The sequence below is a fragment of the Cajanus cajan genome, chromosome 4 (genome assembly GCF_000230855.2).
Source record: "Cajanus cajan strain Asha chromosome 4, NIPB_CcT2T_4, whole genome shotgun sequence".
NCBI classification, from domain to species: Eukaryota; Viridiplantae; Streptophyta; class Magnoliopsida; order Fabales; family Fabaceae; genus Cajanus; species Cajanus cajan.
The window spans coordinates 78400346-78418574 of record NC_138520.1 but is presented as its reverse complement, the minus strand read 5'-3'; the positions used below and the strand labels follow the sequence as shown (position 1 = coordinate 78418574).

At 33.6% G+C, this 18229-nt stretch overlaps 2 protein-coding genes across 8 annotated transcripts; one reads left to right on the top strand and one right to left on the bottom strand.

Annotated features, from left to right (window-relative positions):
• Positions 1-344: 344 nt before the first annotated feature.
• On the bottom strand, positions 345-11728 carry LOC109801943 (HEAT repeat-containing protein). The gene is made up of 20 exons (XM_020363121.3): positions 11389-11728; positions 10644-10793; positions 9457-9641; positions 6887-6994; positions 5545-5715; positions 4902-5465; positions 4485-4559; positions 4283-4411; positions 4133-4207; positions 3835-4044; positions 3475-3627; positions 3159-3373; positions 2891-3008; positions 2645-2777; positions 2375-2576; positions 2181-2286; positions 1966-2106; positions 1749-1872; positions 1495-1611; positions 345-1078 (listed from the first exon to the last, which is right to left on the bottom strand). The coding sequence occupies exons 1-20, from the start codon at positions 11585-11587 to the stop codon at positions 699-701; spliced, it is 3555 nt and encodes a 1184-aa protein (XP_020218710.2). The 5' UTR covers positions 11588-11728; the 3' UTR covers positions 345-698.
• A 2874-nt stretch (positions 11729-14602) lies between these two features.
• On the top strand, positions 14603-17301 carry PMI2 (PLASTID MOVEMENT IMPAIRED protein (DUF827)). Of its 7 annotated transcripts, none has more exons than XM_020364400.3 (3): positions 14603-14762; positions 14989-15117; positions 15234-17301. In XM_020364400.3, the coding sequence occupies exons 2-3, from the start codon at positions 14989-14991 to the stop codon at positions 17007-17009; spliced, it is 1905 nt and encodes a 634-aa protein (XP_020219989.2). In that variant the 5' UTR covers positions 14603-14762; the 3' UTR covers positions 17010-17301. The 7 variants fall into 7 exon arrangements, with proteins under 7 accessions (XP_020219989.2, XP_020219994.2, XP_020219991.2 ...); XM_020364405.3 differs by having other exon boundaries at positions 14604-14762; positions 15237-17301; XM_020364402.3 differs by having other exon boundaries at positions 14612-14762; positions 14962-15117.
• The last annotated feature ends 928 nt before the right edge of the window (positions 17302-18229 follow it).

The following is an 18229-nucleotide window of genomic DNA, read 5'->3' as shown; positions in this document are numbered from 1 at the left end:
AACTAAAATTACTCAACTAAAAATTAAGAGATCAAAATTGAATAATTACAATATCTAAGAAATTAAAACCGCTCAATTAAAATTTGAGAAATTAAAATTATTACTTAAAATAAAAATGCATTTAAGCATCTTATTTATTAAGGAGACCTAGTAGTTTTAAAAAGTGTCTTATTTATGGATAAAAGTGACCAATTTAAAATGAAAAGCAAAAAAAGTAGTCAATCGTACCCCTTTTAGACCGACTACCGACTGTTCACGCTCTTTCCAAATAAGAAAGTAGTAACAGTTGTCCAAACCAAAACGCTCGATTCCCCAGTTGGGTGTTTCTAAACATAAAATGTCAATACAGTCCCAAATATAAAGCATTCAATAATTCATTGAACAATTCACAGATTCTACCGTGCTCTTCTTTCAAATATTTCCTGTCCCCGACACAAGGCCTAATAGATAATAATAGATGATACACAGCAAAATATATGAAGAAACTGAAATAAAACATTTATCTATATTTTCATCTCCTATCTCAGAAAAATCACTGTAAAAATGTTTTATAAAAAATGTATGATATTTGGGAAACAACAGTGGCCAACCTCACCTAATTGTACAAGTCTCCGTTTCTGTTATATATGGGAAACCACAGTGACCATCATCATCAGAAGGATCAGAACGGGCAAAATATTACCATGCAGAAATGCATGTTATTGGTGGTGACCTTCCTCTTGGGTTTTTGCTTTGCCACGAAGCATCTCGCTAAAATTTCCCATCATGATCCGCTTGAATCTAGTGTCTTCTGCTGGCGAGGGTGTAGCAGCTTTGGGAGACACAGTTGCTTCTGATGTTGGCTCTGTGGATTCTTTCTTTCCAAGCAACCCACCCTCACCAAAGAAGCTTGTGACGGATGAAGGAAGGCCAATATGAGCACCCATCACCTTACTAATAGTCTCAAAAGTTCCTCCTGATCTTTCCTTCATAATAATTTCAAGGGCTTCTTTATGTGCTGGATCCAATGCATCCAAGTCCTTCAAGAGATTTTGTATAGCAGGCAGGAAGTAGTCCCGAACACTATTTGCAGGAAGATCTACAAGAGAAGAAAAAACAAATGTAAAAAATCAGGAAAACAAATTCTCCATGGAAAATTAAAACAAGTAAATTATGACTTTTACATACCATCTTGAAATTTTAGACTTGGCTTAAGAGTGTAAATGAGTCGAGTTAAAAACGAGTACTAGAAGTTTTGGATTGACTAGTAGAAAAACAAGGTTGCTTAAGCTTTGACTCATTTAAACAAACCAAATTTAAAACCCAGAGTTCGGCTAGACTTTTACAAAATGCTACTGGTAGAAAATGATAGATTTCTTTGAAGAAAATCTTTAGTCGCCATTTAAAATGATTCTTGAAAATTGAAATTAGGTGTGTATATATATAAAAGATTATAATGTTTTAAGTAAATATAATAAATAAAGTTACAATTATCTAATTTTTAAATGAGTAAACCTGTAGCATCCAGAGCACGGATTGCCTCACAAAATGCATTCGCTCGCTCTCGTCGACGCATCAAATCACTTGCTGAATTTGGCGTAGCTGTAAGCTGAGAAATCTTGGACAAAAGATGTATGTCAAGTTAAAGAAACGAACAGAAAAATTTCAGAGATCTTGAAGCCAACAAAATACAAGTAACTATGACAAAAATGGTTATGACATTAAGCACTTTTCGAAACATATTTTTTTCACAACAAGGTTAAGGATATAATCTCTAAGTCTTTCAGTTGTATGTGGTACTGCAACCACCAATGCACGAATAACAGCAATAGTAGCTTCATGGGAACCATCTTCAAGAAAAGCATCCATTTGAACACGTATCTTGTCAACAATCTGTAAGATATTTTATTTCATCAGCGATTCAAAATTAGGACCTGCATTAAAATCATAATTTAATCAGAAATCAGGGAGAAACATTAATGATACCATCTCATTTTTGAAGTGTTGAGCCACAGCACCAAATGCATCTATGCTGGCATACTTTACATTCAGGTTTTGATCAGATCCAAGAGTAACTAGGGCAGGCAAAACATGAGTTGAAGCAACCTTTGCATCAATGTATGGCACCTATTAATGAATACAGCTGTGTTAGTTTTGTCATTTGTATGAGATAAGCAGGAACTAAGGAAACAACAGCTTACAATAACTTTCAGAAGCTTAGCGGCATTTATTTTCATGCTCGCATTAGAGCTGACAACCATTTCCCATAGTATATTAACTATCATAGCATGGTTTTCTTCATGTATGCTGCATTACAAAGAATGATCATAATAAATATTGGAGAAAAATATAATAAATTTTAAGAATGTTTATGGTGCTTAAATGCTGATCATACCAAAGGAAGCGAATAGCATTAATAATTTCAGGAGTGTGCTTGGTTGACGGTTTCTGCATGGAATTGTCTTCTAGTAGCAGCTTCCTCAAATATTCTGCTAACTGATCATGTTTTCCTGGAGCACTCAAAACCCCAGCCAATAGAAGCGGAAGGACACCCATGGTAGAGAGCCTATCAGCAACAGCAGACCTTGGTCTCAAACCTACAAGTGAAAAGTCAAATACAAAATAATTGTGTGAAAAATCGCAGAAATATTGAAGAATCAAATACCTTTAATTTTTGAATGGATAGATGTAGGAAAAAATGTCAAATCAGCGTCATCCCCAACTGCTATTAAAAATACTGGAAGCATTATGCATCTCACGTAGGAATCCCCAAAACTTTCAGAAACAGATAACAGAAACTGCATTTAAGTGAGTAATGTCAGCAAAAGCTCAGACATAACTATGATCAAACTTTGATCAAAAGTCATTATAAAATAATAAAATAAAAATCTTCAAAAGATAGGCAAGTGACCTTTGAAATGCGACTACGTAAATTATCTTCTTTCTGAGGTAACAAGCAAGCCAGCTGTATCAAATTAGGAAAGCACTCAACATGCATCCATTCAAAGGCATCCCATGCAACTTGCCCCCTAACAAAAATGGAAACCATTAAAGATCAGTAACAGCAATGAAAGTGCGGTCATACACAGTTTGTCCTTCAGCAGCACATGTAAATGTGCTATGCATGTCTGACAGGACGCATATAGACTTGCAACATATACCATTCTTGCTAAGCTTACCTAGCATACAACTCGAGCAAAGCAGTGGATAACGCAGCTTGGGTAGTTTCTGTAGTGGATGAAAAGGGGCATGTCTCAATTACTTTCTGGTGCACCATACAAAGCAATTCCGCCAGCATTCTCAACAGAACATCTATATTCCAGCGCTCTCTTTCACCCAAGACACGGAGATTTGACTCAACAGATCCTTCAACCCCAGAAAGGGGTGGACAACGCTGCAGATTGGGGCAAGAATTTCAACTTAGAAAACAATATCCGTCAATAATGAAATTCTCAGTCACGAGGGAGTAGTGACAGCACAAAGACAAACAAATACCAGGGCAGAGCTTATAACGTGAGAAAGCAAAACTCTCAAAACATGATCTAATTTGTTCCCCCACTTCATAACTGCAGGAACCAATTCCTTGAGAGTTGTTTCCACCACCACTCCTGATGTGTCACATACCAATTGGAACATTATATCCTCCACCTAACAACAGAAAAAACAAATACTTGGAGCAACTCTTAATCTTTATTATTATTCTTCTAAAAAAAATGCTGTCATATTATGGTAAGGTAAAAGGCTCCATTCCCTAGACCATGTTTCGTCAACCTGTTCTAGAGCTTACATTGTAGCCAAGTCTCAAGTCAGAAACCTTCTCCATGATTGCCTCGAAGCAAATATAGTGAGGCTGACCTTGAAATATTTATCCATGTTTGGGAAAAGTGGAAGCAGCATTGCCAGATTACGAGAAGCAGCCTCTCGAACAACACTGGCAGAATCTTCTATTAGTTGCTGCACGATAGATAAAATAAGAGAATCGCGAATCTCAGGCCGTACAAAATCTGCAAGCTCTCCACATGATTGAGCCACTAGCAGTCTACGCTCCTCGTACATGTGACTGATCTAAAAACAAAAACATTTAACAAACTGAAAACCTGGTTCCAAAATCAGCATGGCAAAGAGTATGTTGAAAATTGAGGCAAGAATATACTTGTTCCCAACACTGCGGAAGCAATTCTGTTTCTGTTCTCATCTCTCCAACATTCTTTGCAAGGCTGACACATGCCTGAAATGACAAAAGAGAAATTAAAAGTTGCACTTCAAACCATTCATAAGAAAAAGTTCAGAAAATATGACATACATCCATTATTATTCGCCTCTGTTGTTCATCAGGACGCTTTATTAAATTAAACAATGTGTGGGTCAAAGAATCTCGAGTGCTACTATCTGGGTGGCGCTCAATTGCACACATTATTAGGGGAAGGAGCTCCTGCAACCAAACAAAACTGATGCAGCCAATATAGGACAGTGAACAAGTGAAATACATTTATTGAGAAGCAAACCTCTCGATGGTTGATCAAGACATAAGGAACAATTTTTGGCAAAGCATCTGCAAGTATCTGAATGGTTCCTAACCCCTGTTAAAATATAAACATAAATAAGAATAAAAGAACATAATTACACTATGGTGTAGACAAAGACATATCACTTGTTAAAATCTAGTCATTCCGACTCTTCCTCATTTCTTTTGAATAAATATGGGAGAGATTTTTTATCTTTATAATTTTCAGATGCACTATATTACTGGCAATTGAGACCAGCAACAGTACCTCTAGTTCACTGTTTTTAACACAAGAATAAATCCTGACTACAACTGGTATCATTTATTCAGTCTCACTAATTCAAAAAAGTAAGTAATATGAAACCAATAAGTAACGATGTTTATGGATTTCCTCAAGCCAAGAGTAAAATGAACTTGCCGGCTCAGATATTTCTTCATCATTCACATTGTCTGATTTTACAAGTAAACTGCTATCCTCTGCCTGTTGCCCAACATTTTGTTCAGAGATGTTTTCAATATTTTCAAAAGCACTATTTGTATTTGCAGGATTGAATAACTCAGGCAATGCATCCTCATGTTTATCAGCATCTTGATTAATTGTTTGAACAACTGGAGATTGGGCAGATTCACTTTGAACAACACCCAAATCCACATCAACAGAGTCAGAGATTACACCTCTGTCTTCATGAATCTCAATCACTTTATCATCTGTCTGTAAATTTTCATTTTCAGAACCAGCAAAATTTCCAGGTTCAGGAGCTCTTGTATTCTTTTCCTTCAAAAATTCATTTTCCATCTGCAATTTCTTAATTTCTTCCTTATACTTCTCCAGAGATTCAGATTGAACATTATTAACATCACTGACAACCAGATTATTTCCCAAGTGAGACCCTTCAATATGCATTTTCAGGGAAGTGATCTCAGATCTGCAATCATTGATCTCCTTTCTTTGGTGCTCCAAGGATTGCTTCAAAACTTGCACCTGAAAGTTAAATTAGTATATCATAAATTGAAATATGGATATTGTTTGTCAGCATCTTTTAAACATACAAAGGAATTACCATGTTTTCTTTGTCTTTAAGATCTCTCTGCATTGCATCCAAGGATTTGGTTAATGTTACTATTTGAGCATCTGCCAAATCTTTGTTCTTCAACAAATTCCCTTTTTCTTGATTCAGCCTCTTATTTGCATTCAGCAACGTTTCGTTTTCTCTAAGTAGGGAAAATTTTTCCTGCATTAGAATTCATGCGTGATTCAGCAGAAAGCCAGAAACCATAATTTGGAATGAACATTATAGGATTAATTTGGTAAAAATATTTACCTAAATCTCCGAAAGAACAACTAAAAATCAATTCAGAACAACCAATGCCTTCAAAATATAAAGAAAAGAAGTTTCACATACTAAGAACAGAAACAATTTTACGAGAAAAGTGACTACCAAAGAGCACATCTGTTAGGCACTCCTATATGGGTAAAAGGCAAAAATAGTATTGACTTTGGCTATAACAAACTTGCAGATGTGGCAACAGGTGCAAGAAGTGTGTTGGTAAAGTTAGTGGCTGTGGGTAATAAGGGAAGAAGAGAGAAATGAGACAGAGGAATCATTTTGGCTAGTTTTGGGTGGCTGTGGGCAGAGGAGTTTTCTGCTCTGATTTGTTTGTCTTTCATTATTTATTGCTATATGCATATTAGCCTTGTAATCAGAGCACTGTTCTCTGAGTATTTTTTTCTATTAATCCACAGTAAATTCAGTTCCTATTAACATTACAGAAAGATCTGAAGATAATGCCATAAAACATTTTCAAATCTGTTCCAGTCGTAGTTTTAAAACCCAAATTGACTGACCAATTCACTTGAAAAGCGATCAAATAGTTAGCTGAACAGTTACTCCCAATCAAATAATGTTACACATAATATAAAAACCATTGATGTGCCTTTGAAGGCCTAACAGCTGTTGGGATAGTTGGTTCATGACAAATAGCATATATTAACGACAGGTTTTAGAAAGGTGGATTTTAGTTTTAAAACTCAGCCTGATCATCAACAAGATTAAGTACACAGGTTGTAAACACAAGCCCATCCTATATACTAATTTTAACCTAATTAGATAAGCCTATAAACTAATACCAATTCTATGACTTTAACATCAATCATCAGCAGAAACTACTGTAATAATATCTGACGAAAAAACACATATAAAACCTATGAATGCATAGTACAAAATATAAAACCTACAAAACGGTAAGCTTAAGAATAAAAAGTCAGGTGAGGCAAAGCAGTAAAAAATATAGTGAAGACAATTTATCAGCACCTTTCTTACTCGAGTACAAATGTACAATCTCAGCAATATTTAAAAAGTATACAATGAGAAAAATGCTTATACAATCAAAATAAAAAAACACCTCGGCAGCCTCTGAAGTTGATGAAAGATACTGATAATAATAATGACGTAAGGCATCAGGTACAGATGCAGGTGTGTTGTGCCAAGTGTCCAAGTTCTGGTCTGTAACCTACAGGAACAGTTGTAGCAGATCAAAACAGTGCTAAAAGTAAACACAAGAATGGCCATGCCAACAAAATGTGGCATGCTGACATTATACAAACATGTCCACCACAGGATTTGACAGCATTTCGGATGTTTTACAAACACAAGAACCATCACAAATCTGTCACTGTGTTAGGACACCAGAAACAGAATACTGGTATATTTAGTACTATTGAATAAGAAAATGAAGCTTCACAGAGCCTTTACAATGAATGTATACAGAATTTATCCTCCAGAGCCAATGGCTCCTCAGAGAAAATAATCTCAGCCCAGGCAATAGCAGAAGATTCCACCAAAACAGCAGCATGCCCCTCCCCAATCCCCATGCAATTACCAGCCTAAAATCCATATTAAACATCTGGTTTTTTATTTCCATATTAAAACTACTTCCTCATAAAAAATAAAAACAAAATACAGCAACCAAAATCATATGAAGCATCTAGTTTTTTATTTGACTAGTTTGGTGAACCTATTGTACCATTAGTTATCACTAGAACATTAGGGTTATGAATGTATTGAGTCCTTTCGGGAATAATAATACTCACCACGGTTCTTATTATAAGGCACTTCTAACCAAATCACACAAACCAATATCAGCAGTTAGAAAAGTGCTAACAACACACTCTTCTTAATATATTCTCTCTTATTGGTTAGAATCTATTGAATATCACAAAATCAAAGGAAATAATCATTTAATAGGATATGAGACTCACCAAATTTTGTATTTTCCAATAAATTTCAACCAATTAGAAAAAAGTGTATTCAAAAGAGTGTGTCAGCAGGTGTATCCCAAGCATTTCTCTAGGTATTTATGTTAGTTAATTTTATTGGTTTTATAAAACAAAATCACATTTATCAATTTTATCCTTCTTAATTATTATTAACTTTCCATGAGAGAGAGGTAAAGATAATATTCTAAATAAAAGTTTATGCACTAATACCAATAAAAATGATAAATGACAATTGGAGAGTTTAAGAGGTGAGAGGGAGAAACTCATACTCTCACAATCTTTAATAGAGGCAAAAAATGAAAAATATAATTAATGCTTTATAAAAATTATAAAAGTGTCTTATAACAAAAGGGCCACCAATTCTTTTTAAATTGTGCCTTATAACAAAAATTGAAGGGAGTAGTAAATATACTTGGGAAATAGTATGGAATGCATTTAGTGTTTATGGGCATTATTGTCTAGGAATTTTCACTTAATTAATATTAGCCTGGGAAATAGTCTCTGAGAAGTCTATTAAGATTCTATATATATATATATATATGGATGTCTTGTGTAACCCATGTACTACCTTCTCTCGCATAAGAAAGCATTCTCATTCTGAATTCTCTCAAAAACATTTTGTTCTATCTTTCTCCTTCTCCCCCTCTGTAAATTCAACAAGTTGTTTGTACATATACCACAGACACATAATATCAATCCAATATTATTATTCAGAGTCTCCTCTCCTTTGCTATTAAGTCCTCATAAGTTATAATTTTGACTTCTGTGACACACTACTTTGTTGGCAGTAACATTAACTGTTGGATGATTGTTGAACAAATCTTGAAGGAAAATAAATAAAAAAACATAGAAACCTCCTTTAGTTTCATTATTTGTTTCTTGAGGGGAAAGAGCACATATAAAGCAGGACATTTAGCGAAAAGGAAACATGAGGAAAATATTTTATCTTAAAGTAAAAGAAAATAAAACAGAAAGAACCGTAGGAATACAAAACAGACCCCATAAATACCAACGAAATTGCAACCTGATTTTCATCTAACTAGCTGTATCAGTATGAAAAGTTCTCGATAAAAAGAAAGAGCCAAGTGGAGTAACTTTGTGCTTCTTCATTTTCCCTTACATAGCAATTGGATAAGACTGTTCCCCTCTTATTTTAATACCCAACTGGTTAAAATTTAAGAGTGAAGAAGTTTATGTAGAAGCATCATTTTAATTCATGATGTGACTGAGACCAATTCCTAGTGCCTCATCCCACCTCAAGTATAAGATAGTATTCCATGGCTGCCTCCTCGACATGAGGCCCCTCAGACTATCTGAGGTGATAGCCCTAAAACCTGCCTCACCTTATTGTTGATTTAATAATACTATCCAAGACCCATCATCCCACTCCCAAAACAAAAAGTAAAATATCATAACTTCATCCATATATTCCATGTATGACTTCTTTATATTTGAGTGGACCATGCTCCATACATTAAGCTACTTAACACACTGCCAGTGTAACTACTTTATTTCCCAATTGCAAATCAGAAGAGGACAAAAAATCCAAAACTGAAAGAAATGAAGCAAAGTCCATTTCAAACAAGAATGTAGGTATCAGTTTCTTAAAATGTACAAAAGTCTAACCCTACCCTCCCAAAAATCATAAAATCATAGAAAGAGGGGGTGGAAAAGTGGGGAAAAGCCAATACAGAACCTCTTCATAAAACGTCATTGCAGTAAGACGGTAACCAGCTATAAGCAAATATTCCTTTACAGCACAGTTAAGATCTCGACGCTCAGTTTCTTTTAATGGACCCAAATCAGTGAAGGAAGTACTCTTCTTTTGTTGTTTAATTTGCTGCCCATCATTCACCGAAACATGTCCACTTATCTGTGCAGCTACATCAAAAAACAGAAGCTGTATTAATTTTTAACATAAAACAATAATTTTCAAAAGAGGAGAGAGAAAGAAGTACAGGAGCAGAGCATGTAAGACATCCTCCAACAAAGCCAAATTGCATTATAAGCTAAAAATTAGTGGTAGGTAGTCAACAAACTATAAATATTAAATGAGTTTGATTCTGAAAACCATTTTGATTTTGAGAATATATTAAGCAAGATTAAGTCATTAAACCAGAAATGGCACTCAGTGATGCCATTGTAGCAGTATCATTTGCAATACATATACATGTTGAGATCTCACATTGACTACAAATGGCCAATGCGGTCTTATGATGCTTGAACAGTTCTCATCTTGCAAACCGGTTGTGGGGTTGAATTAGACCCTAAGTCCAAATCCTAAGATAGTATCTGACCCTATCTTAGATTCGTTATTGGGTCCCCCACATTTGTTCATACTCCAAATGTCCAATATTAGGTGTGAGGGGAGGTGTTGGGATCTCCACATTGATTAGAGATATAACCAATGTAGTCCTTATACTGCTTAGGAAGTCCTCATGTTATAAGTCAATTTTTTTTGGCTTGAGTTAAACCCTAAGCCCAAATTCTAAGAATACATATAGGGGAACTGCAAGTCACTCAGCCCAATGATCATTTCATTTGTTCTTTTGCACCAACACATTGTTATGTGTTCCACAAGTCATATGTCAAAACCTTTTGAATGTATTTCTTACACAATTTGAAGACAATTTTTTAAGTAATTTCCTTCAATAGTCTCAACATTCCAGGATCATGTTATTAATGGCAGATGGCAAAAAGCCAAAATACTACCATAAGCAAAGGCCTTCAATATAAACATATACATATCAATGTGAAAAAATGTATGACATTGAAGGCCAAACCGATAACACAAAAAAATGTATGACATTGAAGACCAAACTGATAACACAAAAGACAAGAAAGATATTGAGATCAAAATATCTTGAAAAACAAGAAAATTACCATTTATTTCATTAAGGTTTTCTGCCTTCTTCTGCAATTCACTCTTGAGTTTTAAGATGTCTTCTTGAGCCAAACGCAATTCATAATCACTAATAGCTAACTTTTCTTCTGCTGCTTCTTTCTCTTCTAGCAAAGTTTGAGGATCCGCCACTGCATTGCAAAAATGAAAATGAAAAAGAGAGTATATCGAGCTTAGTATACAACATGTATCCCTTCTAAACCAAACCACCTTGCACTTTGATATTTCTTATAAAGGTATTCTCACCAATGTCAATATAAACGAAACCAAAAGCGTATGTTGCATGAAAGGACCCAGTATAGTTGATATATATTCGTTTTTAACCTATATTTAAATGTCATATCCAACATTACGTATTAAATTAGAGTGCATATATACATGTACCTGAGAATGGCTTAATTTCTGAGTCTAATCTCCCTATAAAAAAAAAGCCCCTCGCCACTCTCAAGTGTCAAGTCTTAACTACTATTTTTCATCCTTCCATTCCAAATTGAAATTCTCTTCTAATGAACCATGCTGCATATCATTATTTTCAATTTTAAAGACAAATTCTATTATTGAAACTTAATTAAAAAAATCTCTCTGCATAATGCACAGAAAACTTATCATTGACTAGTATAAGCATAATTCATAGAGTTACAATTACAAGCAACAGAACGAGCTGCAAAATGGAAGAGTGAAGGAGTGTGAATTGATTTAGAGGAAATAGGAGGGAGAGGGAATTACCTCGGAGAGAGTTGAGGCGAGAGATGAGATCGGGAGGGAAGAGGGAGGGATCGGAGAAGTATTGCTTGAGGCGAATGGCCTGGTCGTCGCGGCCATCGTCGAGAAGCTCGTGAAGAAGCTCGAACGCGGTGAGAAGGTAGTTCTCCTCCAACAGAAAGTTGACCACGCAATTGCACAGCGACGATCTCTCCACGTCCATTTCTCTTTTCTTCAAAAACCTCTCTCAACTTTCTGATCTGAGGACTTAGGCCATTGAAGACAAGATTCAGTCGGATCGTCGTTTCAACTTTCAACTATATGCTACCTACTTAGTACTTAGGTGACATCTCACATCTTTCATTCATTTTCTTTTTTCTTTTATACCATCCTCTCCCGTGCTCCAACCAGTAAAACCTTTTCATTTTTACCTTTTTTTAGGGTCAATTTCACCGTGAAATATATATATATTTTTTAAATTATTCTCATTTCAAAGTTTAATATAAGAATTTAAAATTTTCATATAGTATTTCTTATAGATGATATTTTCATTATGTAATACAATTTTTTTTCATTAATAAACTTTAGCTTTCTCTTCTCTCTTATAGAGGATAAAAACTCTGCCATTGATTAAAAAATAATACATTTAATGGTCATATTTTCTTTTCCACCATGGAATACTTGTGGATGTTTCTCACCATAGGATGGTTTTTTATTTTTATTTTTTATTATTCAATAAATTTAGTTTTCTTCTCTCTCACTTTTTTCAACTATTTTGTCCTTTTTATCATTATATTACTCTTCCAAATAAAGCAATAAAAAATGGTTAGACCCAAATGGCTAGTTTAGGATAGGCTCCTAAAATAGAGATCTAAAAGATTCGGAACCCAAACTTTTAGGTCTGAAACTTACTAGAGGAATTTGACCCTATATTATTTATTTCTTTATAAAATTTAAATGAAAATAAAATAGGTTAGTAGGTAAAATAAGGCAAAAAAAATTTAAAAACAAATGATAGAACCTCCGTCGAAAATCATTCCAAATGATTAAAATAATAATTTAAATTATAAAATATTAAATTAAATAATTATTTTATAATAAATTTATTAAAAAATATTAATATTTTAATGTTCGGATTCAGAATACGATTTTGAAACATATATCATTGCTCAAAAGTAAATAATCAAAGAATATGAGTTGTACTTATTCATTTGTCAACTCTGCTTTTTCTAATACTTATTTTTAATATTTTCTTTGTTATAAATTGAAAATCATAAGAAAACTCGTTAAAATTTATTTATTTTATATATTTTTAATAAATTTCAGTCTATAATAAAAAATACTAAAATATTAGAAGATTAGAATCACAACAATAATGACAATGTTTTTGTTGTTATGGATTTGAAGATTAGAACTATAACAACAGTGACAATATTAACATGAAGGATAAAAGTTCAAGATTTTAATTTTATTATTTTTATTATATATAATAATTTATTAACAATACAAACTTACATTCTTTGATTTACACCTCTTTAATTCTCATGTCAAAAGAAAGGGAAAAGTTAAACTATCAAAAGGTGAAAACATTTGTTGAAAAAGAAAAAAAAAAGACAAATTAAAGCTTTTTAAAAACTTTGAATATCACATTTTATACTATAAAAACAAGTGACAAAAGCAAAATAATACGCCATATGTAGTTAAAAAAATCAAAGTATATTAATAAGGGAAAAAATTAAACATATAAGAATAGAACGTGAATGAAACTTAATATAAAAACTAAAAAACAAATTTGATAATACGCTTAAGTAATGTGATGTGTGAGGTAGTAGTACAATCAAACAATTTGACAATAGTGAATTGAATAATAAAATTCTCTTTTGCAAGGAAGATGAGTGTGAAGACGATTTGATCAACTTTTCTATGTTCATGTTTTTAAAATCATGGAAGCTTAAAAAATTGTTTCCCTTTACTAAACTTTACTTATAGACCCATTTTATAGCTGATATTAATTTATAATCCATCCTCCACTATTTAATCATTTCTTCCCTTTTAACTAAGTAACCTTATTTCATAACCTTTTTTTTTTTTCGACTATTAGTGATTTATCTTTTAACGATCAAATCTTCACATTATTTCCATTTATCTTCTTTTATTTTTATATTTTAATTTTCTTTTATATATTTTCAGAAATAATAACAAATAAAATTGGTTATTCACATTTTTAATTATCTAAACCACCTAAAATCCTTTAATATTCTCCTTTAGCAGCTGGAGAATGATGTTAACATACTTAGTCGGTATAATTTATATAGAATTAGTTATTTTTTTACACCATATAGATTAAGTTATTAAATAATGATATATTATTGTTTTCTTATCAATATATATTTAAAATAATGATATATACTTTCCACAATTTGGTTGGGACAGGTCACAGTTAATTAAATATTAATATTTAGCCAGTTGGTGGTTACATGCGTATTTAGATTTGTGTTTGGAGAATTAATTTTTTAAAATTAATTTTCTCCATGTAGAAACAATCTTTACCAGCTTAGCCAAAATTAATTTTTATCTATAAAATTGTGTGAAGAAGAAAAATCCAAACATACATCCAGAGAGAAGAATCGCGTTTTTGGAATGCAATGCGCATACAAACACGCACTACATGTAGGAGACGCAGTTTTGATGGTTTTGGATTTGAAGATGTGGCCGATACTTGGACCAAAGATTTATTGTGGCAAAGCTATTCCTTACTTTATACTTACTAGTTAGGGATGACTTTAAAACATGTGACAGATTGAAACAAGAAAGAGCTAGAGCCATGACAAAAACACTGTTTTTTTGTGGATTGTCGTTTCGTTCACCTTCAATGCGGTTTTGTAACTTTATAAACTTATTTCAAACTTTTATATTAGAAGAACTTTTTTTAAAAAATTCAAATAGTTCAAGATTTTACAGATTAATCTAAAATTGAGAGTGTGCATAAAAATATTCAAATTGAATTAATCGCGCTAACGTTGAATGACAAATCTCAAATGGTAGCAGAAAAATGTTTTACTAGAAAACATTAGAGAGCACATTTTAAATTTTTTTACCAGCTAGGAAGGTAACTATGAATCAGACAAAGAAGTGAAAATGAAAAGTATGTGGTCCCAAGAAATATTTGAAGAACAAAAAATTGGGACCTGAAAATGTAAGGAAAAAAATCTATAAAGAAATAAGAAAAGGGACAAGAAGCGATGTGTCCAATTCCAATACCAGCCAGTCATCAATACTCCCTCCCTCTTCTTGTTACACACGTTCTTGTTTTGGCCATTTAAGCATAGAACTCTCAACCACAACTTTAGCTTCACTTTTTAATTTTTCTGCTAACCAACCATCAAGCACAGTCTTAGGTATGTATTTCCTTCCTTTCTGATGTTTTCCTATATCACTGTTTAGATGTCACATAGTGAGTGACTAGTTCAGGTAACAGAAAGAATTTGTTTCATATCAGTGTTTGTTTAATTGAAACGGATAATACAAGGTGATGCTATCTTAGGATAAACAAAAAAATGAACAGTTATGATTTATCTGAATTTATAGTATTGGCAGCATTTGTTAATATCTTGGCAAAACCAGATGGATGGTGCAGAGCTTGGTAGCAGAAGAAGGGTTGGATCAGTTAAAGCTGCAGTTAACTTCTATGATGATAAGGTTGCTGATATTGATGGTCCTTCATTGAAGAAAACCCAGATGGATTTCTCATTGGTATGTTCACCTTCAAAGAATAGAAGTTAACCCTCTTTATGTATTTGCAGTTTGTGCACAATTTTTGCATTCTTATATTAAATTTTTCTGTCTTTTTCTCCTAACATGATCCTCAAAAGCCCTCTTCAAGAACAAGGGAACTCCACAGAGCAAGAAGGGATATTGGAAGGTACAAAGAGACCAGATGGGCTGCAGAATCTGCAAAAGCTCAAGCAGAATCCGAGCTTTCAAATGCGAAGAAGATGGTGAAAAATCTTTCTTCTATGATTGAGGAGTCCAGCAACAAGGCAAAAACACAAATGAGAGATGTAGAAGGACTAGAGAAGTGGGGGAAGGGTCAACATGGGGCAATGGTTGTTGCAAAGAGGAATGAGAATTATGAGTATGCACAAGTCATGAGAGAGTTGGAGTATCTCAAAAAGGAATTGTTCAAGCTTAAGCTTGATGTGGCTTCTGTGATGAAAGAGAAATCCCAGGCAGATAAGGAAATTGAAGCATCAAACTCAAAGATGCTCTCATGTTTAGCAACTGCAGAAGTACTTAAAAAGGAGATCGAGGAAGCCAATGAAGAGCAAGTACTTGCTGAACTCGCCAGGATTGAGGCTTTGAAAGAATTGGCAGATATTGAAGCTCAGAGAGAACGGGAAGCTAATGAACTTTCATTCAAATTGGAAGGCACAAGGGGAAAGTTGAAGGATGCTATTAAAGAGATTGACGATTCAAAGGAGCTTGAAATGAAATTAGCTGTGACAATATCAGATGTTAATCTCTTGCAAAATGAGTTGAAGACAGTTAAGGAAATGCAGAAAAGGGTTAAAGGAGATGGGAATGTGAAGCAATTGGAGGAAAGTTTCAGGAACTGGGAGGAATCAGAAGACTCCATGATGTTACAGACTATAATAGAAGAATTGGAGGCAGCAAAGAAAGAATTAGCTTTGGTTAGAGAAGAAGGTTTTCAGTTTATGGCCTCTATGGATGTCATAAGAAATGAGCTGAAGCATGTCACTGCTGAGACAGATAACTTGAAGAAGAAAGAAGGGAAAGTGGACTCAACAGTTCAAAACCTCAACTCCAAGATTTTGAGAGCAAGAACTAAACTAGAAGCTGTATCTGCTGCAGAGGAAAAGGCCAGATCCATATTCATGAGTCTGTCTCATACTCTTGACAAGCTGAAGACAGAAACAGAAGAAGCAAAAAAAGAGAATGAGCATATAAGCCAAGAGGTTACAACCACCAAGGAAGAGATTCAAAAAATTGAGTTTGAGATGGACATGACTGAAGAAAGATTGCAAGGTGTCATGCAAGAGCTGGAAGTAGCCAAAGCAGCCGAAGCTCAAGCCTTAGAGAAACTGAAAACTCTCACTGAGACTACCATGAAAGAAAGAGCTTTAACAGCACAGCATAGTTCCTTGATCACCATCTCAAAATTTGAGTACGAGTATCTAACAAATCATGCAGCCTCAGCAGAAGAAATTGCTGACAAGAAAGTAGCAGCAGCTGAGGCATGGATTGAAGCTCTCAAGGCCAGTGAGAAGGAAATAATGATGGAAACAAAAATAGCTCAAAGAGAACTCAAAGAAACAAAACTGGTGCAAGAGCTGGAGATTTACACCAAAGAGAAGTTGCATTCAAGAAGAGATAGTAGTGAGGAGTTGGAGAATTGGCCAAGAAAACGCGAGAAGAGTTCATCCAAGAACTTCCAGAGAGCTATGTCTAGAAAGAGCATCAAACTCAATGGCACTATAACTCCTGCAAGGGCAGCAAAGTTTCAGAAGAATGCTTCACCTGCAGCTAGGCATGTCAGTCCTTTTGCTATTAAGAAGAGAAAGAAGGTAATACCAAATTTGACAAAGCTTTTTAGAGGCAAGAGAAACTCTGGGGATACACAGTGAATATCAAATAGAAAATGTGATAATGATGATGACCCTTATTGATCACTGCTAGAATTTAGAAGAAGGGAAGTGTGTGTGAGGCAACATGTCAATTAGTGACTGACATGTAATTCCCATCACAGAACCCATGTTCTCACTGTGTTCCTTTTCATAGTAGCATTGCCACACGGCTCAAGTGTTTCCTTATCATTGTTCCATCCATAACAAGGATAAAGGATTTTACAACTAAAACACTTTTTTATTTTTATTTTTGGAATTGTAGAAAATAATAGAGTGATTGATGATTGATGCATGTGTGGTGCTATTTAAAATACAAGACGCTTTGAGCACAAGACTATCATAGATTATCGTTGATGTACAATGAAGTTTCATTAGTGGTGATAGTTGAAAATTGAAAGTCACTGATAAATTTTATCAGAAAATAATTCTAACACAATGAAGTTTCATTTGGGATGATGAGATGGCGAGGAAATTTTTTGGTTCTTGGAGGAAAAGGGAAAGATAAATTAAATCTAATTTATTATTATTATTTTTGTATAATAGATGGATTGGATAAATTTATTTATAGATAGATTAGATAAATAGATTGTTTTTTCACCTCTAAGTATTATATTGAAAATGTAAAGTAACTTTCACTGTGTCTTTAATGAACCATTTTGTAAGGAAATGTCCATTGTGAGGTGAGATTCAAGGAAAGGAAAGGTAACGAAGGTAATTACTACTAAAAAAAAGAACTTGTTAAATAAGACTCACCTTTTATTACAACTTCGCATGCTGTGTCCATATGCTTTTCTTTTGTAAATTTCATGCCATATTTTGAAGTCACTTTGTATAATGAAACCGTTCAGTCAGGAAATGTGCATCGCGAGAGTAGTTTAAAAGCTTCAAGACAAGAGAATCTGTTTAGCCCAATATTAGATGTCAATTTTGTGTTTTTTCTATACAGCCTATTTAATCTTTATACATATAATGTAACGGGTTTATAAGTCTGTTGAAATTTATAATTTAAGAGTTTTCATTACAACAATAATTTAAGAGTTATAAAACTGACATTTTATAAGTTAATTAACTTAATCTAAAGTGTTTATAGTAATATTAACATCTAACTGTAAAATGAAATAAAAATAAAAAAAGACATTTAGTTAATTAAAGTAAGAATATGTTTGACAACACATTACAAAAAATTATAATTTTTTTGGTCAAATTGATGACTCTAAATT

Bases quoted from the DNA above. Each gene is read 5' to 3' on its own strand.
- LOC109801943 (XM_020363121.3), bottom strand. From the start codon at position 11,587: ATGGACGTGGAGAGATCGTCGCTGTGCAATTGCGTGGTCAACTTTCTG. The intron at 6,995-9,456 runs GTTCTGTATTGG...CTGTTCCTGTAG, and splicing joins CAATGACGTTTTATGAAGAG to GTTACAGACCAGAACTTGGA. The intron at 1,612-1,748 runs ATATCCTTAACC...AACTTGACATAC, and splicing joins AACTGAAAGACTTAGAGATT to ATCTTTTGTCCAAGATTTCT.
- PMI2 (XM_020364400.3), top strand. From the start codon at position 14,989: ATGGATGGTGCAGAGCTTGGTAGCAGAAGAAGGGTTGGATCAGTTAAA. The intron at 15,118-15,233 runs GTATGTTCACCT...CATGATCCTCAA, and splicing joins CCCAGATGGATTTCTCATTG to AAGCCCTCTTCAAGAACAAG.